Here is a 7,502-nt window from a genome sequence, read left to right as displayed (position 1 = left end):
TCAACAATGAAGTACACTTACCATTTAAACTTTTTGGTATCATGTCTTCTAGCTGTGCCGCTAACAGAACATCAACAGTAAAATGTAACACAAGAATCACCATATAAATGCACATTTCCATTCATTTAATAAATAACGTTACTAACTAAAATGAGTGTGCGATCGTGTTTACATTGTGAGCTCATGAACTCAAAAGTTTAGTAATGCCCAACTGAGTAATATTACTAAAAATTCTATCGCAAAAATATGTTACAATACAAAAGAGATCACATCTCCTTGGAAGCCACACATTGCTTGAAACCAGTAATTTAGTGGTAACTTGAGACAGAGGAACCGAAATGAAATCCCAAGAGTTCAATCCTTCTGCCCTTGATGTCACAACCCGAACCAAGGCCTGGCCGTGACGAGCATTTCAAACCATGGAGGCCCGAAACACCCCTATCTGTCTGATAATCATGCACACAATTCATATGATCAAAGAAATGCGGAAGAAACACAATATAACAGAAACATGGTCAAGAATCATATGAAAACGAAAATGGGGAATAGTGTCCCACAATCAAAATCAACATCTCTAAAACCGTCTGCGAAATCTCTACTACATGACTGAAACAATGTCTATCTGAAAACTGGGACAGGGCCCAGCAGACCCCCAAAATTGAATATAAGATAAAAGGACTGCAGGACATAAGACCTTCCGAAACATAGAAGGCTCACCACTTGTCTCTGCAACTCTGTCTGAAAGATCTATTGATTCTCTTGACCCCTAGACTGGGCCTCTGAACCTGAGAGGTTGGAGAGGGGAGGGGATCAGCAAAAAAGTACTGGCACGCAGAGATATCAAAGCAAAACATAATATTTTTACAAAATATAGTTGAGAGCCATTGTAAAGCAATTTCGTATCAAATCATTTGAAAACACATGGGTGTAATGCAATAGTTTTTCTCAACAATAATGAAATGCAACTAGGTGGAATACCCTACATAATTTACACCAACTGTCAAACCTCGGTTGCCGCTGAGATTAGAGTATAAGTGAGGGAGAGACACTCAAGACCACACAGCATGGTGTCTCGACCCAATGGTAGTGCCCAAGATCACTTGGCTCGGGCTCCTACCTATAGTCCCAATTTGGGAAGGACATGAAGGCAAGTACACAAGATCTCTTAGCCTGGTACCAATATTCCGTGTCGGCAAACACGTTATTCCAGCGATGAGCCCTTGTGTCTCAAACGCCTTCTTCAAGCATCCACCTTTCTCATGTAAAATCGATGCATTCAAATTTCATTTTTTTTCAATCACATATCGTATTTTGAAGGGTATCGTCATACCCGACTTGCAAGTCATCAATATCACATCCACATATGCATAATCATGCAAAAATCAAGGTGCTTCATCATTTACAAGTGGTGAACAATATTTATTTCAAATTCATGCTCTCTTTTGTTGATCACAATACAATATTGAGTATCGAAACATTATCATGGGAATTTGAAAACAATTCATCATTCATATTTATCAAACTTCCATGGAAAATCTCAAATCACATATGCATGGTTTCAACCATTGAAGTATATAGGCAAACAATTCTCATGACATAAAGACAATGACTTAGAAATCATATTGAAAGCAAGATATTAGCATTTGATCGAAAACCCCCATTTAAAAGCATGCATGTTCATAAAACTACACCCATAAGATTTTTGGATAACCCCACATACTTCTATTTCCAAGGATAATAGATGTTTCTTGAAGCTTGCGGATTGGTGATTCCAAATATGTAATTATCTTTGAAAACCTACGGTCAAATCTTGAACTATTTGTGTTTTTATTTTGAAACCCTAAGGATAATCTTGAGAACTTTTGATGAAAGAATATGTATTTTGGGGTCCTTGGAACTAAATCTCGTGTTTTAGGGCTAAGTAAGGGTGGAAAAGGACCACTTTGTCCTCAACACGGAGTGTTTAAATTACCAGAATTCCTTACATAGGCGCCGCCCATCCCATTGCCTATGTTCACATGGGCGCCGCCTAGGCTATCGCCTATGTTTACATAGGCACCGCCTAGGCTATTTCCTATGCTTTCCAGTGGCCATGGGCGATTGGTTAGGCGACGCTAATCCCTTTGAAGGGCCATAACTTCTTGCTCGGGTGTTGGATTTTAGCCAAACTAGTATCGTTGGAAAGCTAACTCGAATACCTATCATTTGACACATAGTAGACTTCCTAATTCAACATACATAGACAGTTATGGTTGATGGAAGCTGACACACTTTACAACGTCTACTAAAACTTAGTCGATCGAAATAATTTCAACTCGTCCTTGAGTTGAAGGACCTCTATGGTCTAAATTCAAGCTTGAGCGGATTCACATGCTACACAATAATTAACATGTCGTATTGGCATAGGATTTTATGGCTTCGGGATTAGCAATACATCGAAATCATGGTTTTTTATTCTAGCCAAAAATGCAGGGCGTTACATTATCCCCCCTTAGGATTATTCGTCCCCGAATAATGATGCGGGACACAGACAGACACGATTTCAAGCATAGTAACGGACTAGGAAAGATAAGATAGGTATAGTACCTTCTGTCTCCTTCTCCATCGAAGCAAACAAATTGGGATATCTAATTCTCATATCATCTTCTGACTCCCAAGTTGCTTCTTTGACTTTCTGATTCCTCCACAGTACCTTTACTGAGGCTATCTCTTTGCTCCTCAGCTTTCGAACTTGGGGATCTAAAATTTCAATGGGTTCTTCTTCTTAAGACAAGGAGTCTGTCACTTTGATACCCTCTACTGGCAATACCATAGAATGATCTCCAATGCATTTCTTCAACATGGATACATGGAATACCAGATGAACGGAACCCAAACTTGCAGGCAATTCTAACTCGTATGCAACTGTACCACTCTTCTTCAAAATCTGATATGGCCCTACATAACGAGGGCTCAATTTACCCTTTTTTCCAAACTGCATAACTCCTTTCATAGGAGAAACCTTGAGAAACACTCAATCACCAATTTCAAACTCTAGTTCTCTTCTCCGAACATCGGCATAGGACTTCTGATGACTCTGAGAAGTCTTGAGTCGTTCTATAATGATTTTCACTTTCTCCATTGCCTGATGAACAAGATCAGGCCCATACAACTGAGTCTCACCCACTTCATACCATCCTATCGGAGACCTATATCTCCTCCCATACAAAGCCTCAAAAGGAGCCATCTTGATGCTGGCATGGTAGCTATTATTGTAAGCGAATTCAACCAGTGGCAGGTGATCTACCCAACTACCTTTGAAATCAATGACGCATGCCCTCAACATATCTTTGAGGGTCTGAATGGTACGCTCAGCTTGCCCATCCTTCTGAGGGTGGAAAGCTGTGCTCAAATTCACTTGTGTACCTAAACCCTTCTGAAAGGATCTCCAAAACTGAGATGAAAACTACGTACCTCTATCGGATATAATGGACATTGGTGCCCCATGCAATCAAACTATCTCCTCAATGTAAATCTTAGCATAAAACTCTCCAAATAATTAGTCCTCACAGGTAAAAAGTGGGCTGACTTGGTCACCCGATCTACAATCACCCATATAGAATCATACTAGTTTCGGGATCTCGGAAGTCCTGTAATAAAGTCCATGTTTATCATCTCCCACTTCCATAAAGGCAGGGATATCTCTTGGGAAGTACCACCCGGCCTCATGTGTTCTACCTTTACTTGTTGACAGTTCAAACACTTGGACACAAAATCAGCTACATCACGTTTCATGTTATTCCACCAATACAAGGTTCTTAGATCATGGTACATCTTAGTAGAGCCTGGGTGAATGGCATACCTCGAAGTGTGCACCTCATTAAGGATTCTTTCCAGTAGCCCATCGACATTCGAAACACACAACCTACCCTGAAATCTCAGAATACCATCGCCACCAATTTCAAATAACATAACCTTTTATTGACCCACATCTTTCTTGATTTGCATCAAGATGAGATCTTCAACCTGCTTCTCCTTAACTTCAGCACAAAGACATGACTTAGCTAACTCATGAACAATCACCCCTCCATCTTTGGAATCTAAGAGTCGCACTCCCAGATTTGCAAAGAGGTGAATATCCTTCACCATCTCTTTCTTTCCTTCTTCTACATGAGAAAGGCTGCCCATAGACAACCTGCTGAGGGCATCGGCTATAACATTTGCCTTGCCCAGATGGTAATGCAGACTCATATCATAGTCTTTCAAAAGATCCATCCAACGCCTCTATCTGAGGTTCAATTCTTTCTGTGAGAAAACATACTGTAAACTCTTATGGTTAGTATAAATATCAACATACACTCCATAGAGATAGTGCCTCCAGATTCTAAGTGCAAACACCACGGCTGCTAACTCCAAGTCATGAGTGGGGTAATTGCGCTCATGCACCTTTAACTGCCTAGATGCATAAGTTATCACCTTACCACGCTGCATCAATACACAACCAAGTCCCACACGGGACGCATCACAATAAACTACAAAATCATCTACACCCTCCGGAAGGGTCAAAACAGGAGCAATAGTCAGCTTGTCCTTCAATTTATGAAAACTGTTTTCACACAAGCCAGATCACACAAACTTTATTTTTTTTCTAAGTCAGCTTAGTAAGCGGAGCAGCTATGGAACAAAAACTCTCTACGAACCTTCTGTAATACCCCGCCAAACCCAAGAAGCTTCGAATATCGGTTGGAGTCGTGGGTATGGGCCATTTTCTCACTGCTTCAACTTTCTGGGGATCCACGCTTATCCCATCACTGGAAACAATATGCCCCAGGAAGGCAATAGCGTCTAACCAGAATTCATACTTAGAAAATTTAGCATACAGCTGATGATCCTTAAGGGTCTGAAGGATAATTCGGAGGTGATTGGCGTGATCCTCTTTACTCTTAGAATAGATCAGAATATCATCAACAAATACAATGACGAACAAGTTAAGAAACTGATGGAACACTCTATTCATAAGATTCATGAAGGCTGCAGGGGCGTTAGTCAACCCGAAGGACATGACTAGAAATTTATAATGACCATATCGGGTTCGGAAGGCTATCTTGGGTATGTCTGACTCCCTAACTTTCAACTGATGATAACCCGAATGAAGGTCTATTTTTTAAAAGAACTTGGCACCCTGAAGCTAGTCAAAAAGGTCGTCAATCCTAGGAAGAAGATATTTATTTTTAATCATGACCTTATTCAATTGACAATAGTCTATGCACATCCGAAGGGTCCCATCCTTCTTTCGCACGAAGAGCACGGGTGCACCCCATGGGGAAACACTAGAACGAATAAAAGCTTTGTCTAGGAGGTCTACAAGTTGTTCCTTTAACTCCTATAGTTCCGCGGGACCCATTCTATATGGCAGAATAGAAATAGGACGAGTGTCTGGCAACACATCAATGCCAAAATCTATCTCCCTATCAGGGGATATCCCTGGGAGATCTTCGGGAAAGACTTCTGGGAATTCATTCACTATAAGGACTGACTGCAGAGGAAGGTTTCCAACTTTTAAATCTTTTACTCGAATTAGATGATACATACAACCTTTGGAGATAAGCTTTCAAGCTCTAAGATAAGAGATAAAGTGACATCTAGGTTCCACAGAACTCCATGCCCATATAACTGGTGTCTCATTCGGGAAAGAAAAAGTGACCTTTCGAGTTCTGCAATCAAGAGTGGCATAACACGAATGGAGCCAGTCCATCCCAAGGATGGCATCAAAATCTATCATATCCAGTTCTATAAGGTCTGCAACAGTTTTCCTACTATGAACAGACATGACACAATTTTTATATACCTTTCTAGCAACAACACAATCACCTACAGGAGTAGAAACAGAGAAAGGTTCTATAATAACTTCGGGCTTAAACCCAAAACCAACAGCTACATAAGGGGTCACATAGGATAAAGTAGACTCGGGATCAATCAATACATAAACATCACGAGAAAAGATTCATAACATACCGGTGACAACATCTGGTGAAGCTTTTGCCTCCTGGCGGTTAGTCAAAGAATATAACCGATTGCGATCGCTTCCGGCAGCTGAAGGGGCACCCTTAAGAAAAGGAGTTGTAGAGGCGGCTTGGGACTTAGCCCCCCCCCTCCCCTCCCCTACATTTACTCTAGCAAATGGACAATCTCTCTGAAGGTGACCCACTTTGCCACAAGTATAGCAGTTTCTCCCCTCAAACCAGCACTTCCCTAGATGATTCCTTCCGCAAGCCTCACACCGCGGACGAGTACGACGCTGCTGGGCCAGACTGCCCTGAGACTGTGTACCTAGATCTTTGGACCCATGAGGAGTCTGAAAACTCTGAGTTTGTCTGTCTGTCGGTGGTCTGGGTGCTGGGGCGCTGGCTGCTGACTGTACATTATTCCAAAACTTATTCTTCTTTGACCACTTATTACCCCAGTTACCACTCTGTGGCTGACTCTGGTGCTGATCCGCAGATCTAGCTCTTTTAGCCTGTCTGTGTTTCTCTTTAGATTCAGCAATCTTTTTCTTCTTCTCTTCCACTTGATGCATATGAACGGTCAGTCGAGCAAAGTCTAACTCCTTATTCAACATAGCCCCGTGGCACTCAAGTACCAGGTCATCAATAAGGCCAAATGCAAATTTCCTCATCCGAGCCCTCATATTACTAGTCAACTCTGGTGTATAGCGGGCTAGTTTATTAAACTTCAAAGTGTACTCCTGGACACTCATACTATGCTGCTTGAGATTCCTCCCTCAACTCCAGAGGAAAGAATCAATCAAGAAAAGCTTCCACAAATTCGCCCCAAACTGTGGGCTCAGCACTTTCACCTTTTTCATCTTCCCAGTCGGCATACCACTGATTCACAACGTCCTTGAGCTGATAGGTTGCTAGCTCCACCCCTTCAACCTCATCCACATTCATTACCTTAAAGATCTTTTCCATCTCATCCACGAACTCCTGTGGATCTTCCTCTACCTTGGTACCAGTGAACTTAGGTGGGTTCATCTTCATGAAATGTCTGACTCTAGTACCCTCAGATGTAACAGATGCAGACCCATCATCTTTCGATCTTTGAGCCTGGTTAGCTACCAACTGTGTCAGCATATGAATAGACACCAAGTGGCGGCGGTGAAAGATGGTTTACTGATAAGAAGGACTATGGCGGCGAAAGATGGTTTCCAAATGATAAGTGGATGCCACCAAGTGGAGTTCAAGTTGGATCGGTGTATGATGGAATTGGTGATCCTACAACACCGGGTTGGCCAAGTACCGGTGAATGTGAGAGATTGTCAGACAAGGAAGTGGAGAATACAGGGAATGTACCATTGATACCTCTGTTGCCGATTTCATGGGCTGATGGAGATGCAATCATAAGGACTATCGGTGGAAAAGTCGCGAATGTGGATTGGCAAGGAGGAGAAGATAGTCCTATTTATAGAGTTGGACTGGGACCTGCGATAGCAAATCTCAGTTATGAAGTAAGTATATATGAGA

At 41.8% G+C, this 7,502-nt stretch overlaps 1 protein-coding gene across 1 annotated transcript; it reads left to right on the top strand.

Moving 5' to 3' along the window:
• Positions 1 to 7,120: 7,120 nt before the first annotated feature.
• LOC124885104 (probable glutamate carboxypeptidase LAMP1) lies at positions 7,121 to 7,486 on the top strand (the record flags this gene model as incomplete). Its single annotated transcript, XM_047405291.1, has 1 exon — positions 7,121 to 7,486. A coding segment is annotated over one exon (366 nt), but the record flags the coding sequence as incomplete, so codon positions are not given.
• Between the last annotated feature and the right edge of the window lie 16 nt (positions 7,487 to 7,502).

The sequence above is a fragment of the Capsicum annuum genome, unplaced genomic scaffold (genome assembly GCF_002878395.1).
Source record: "Capsicum annuum cultivar UCD-10X-F1 unplaced genomic scaffold, UCD10Xv1.1 ctg77109, whole genome shotgun sequence".
NCBI classification, from domain to species: Eukaryota; Viridiplantae; Streptophyta; class Magnoliopsida; order Solanales; family Solanaceae; genus Capsicum; species Capsicum annuum.
This window is presented reverse-complemented; position numbering and strand designations above follow the sequence as displayed.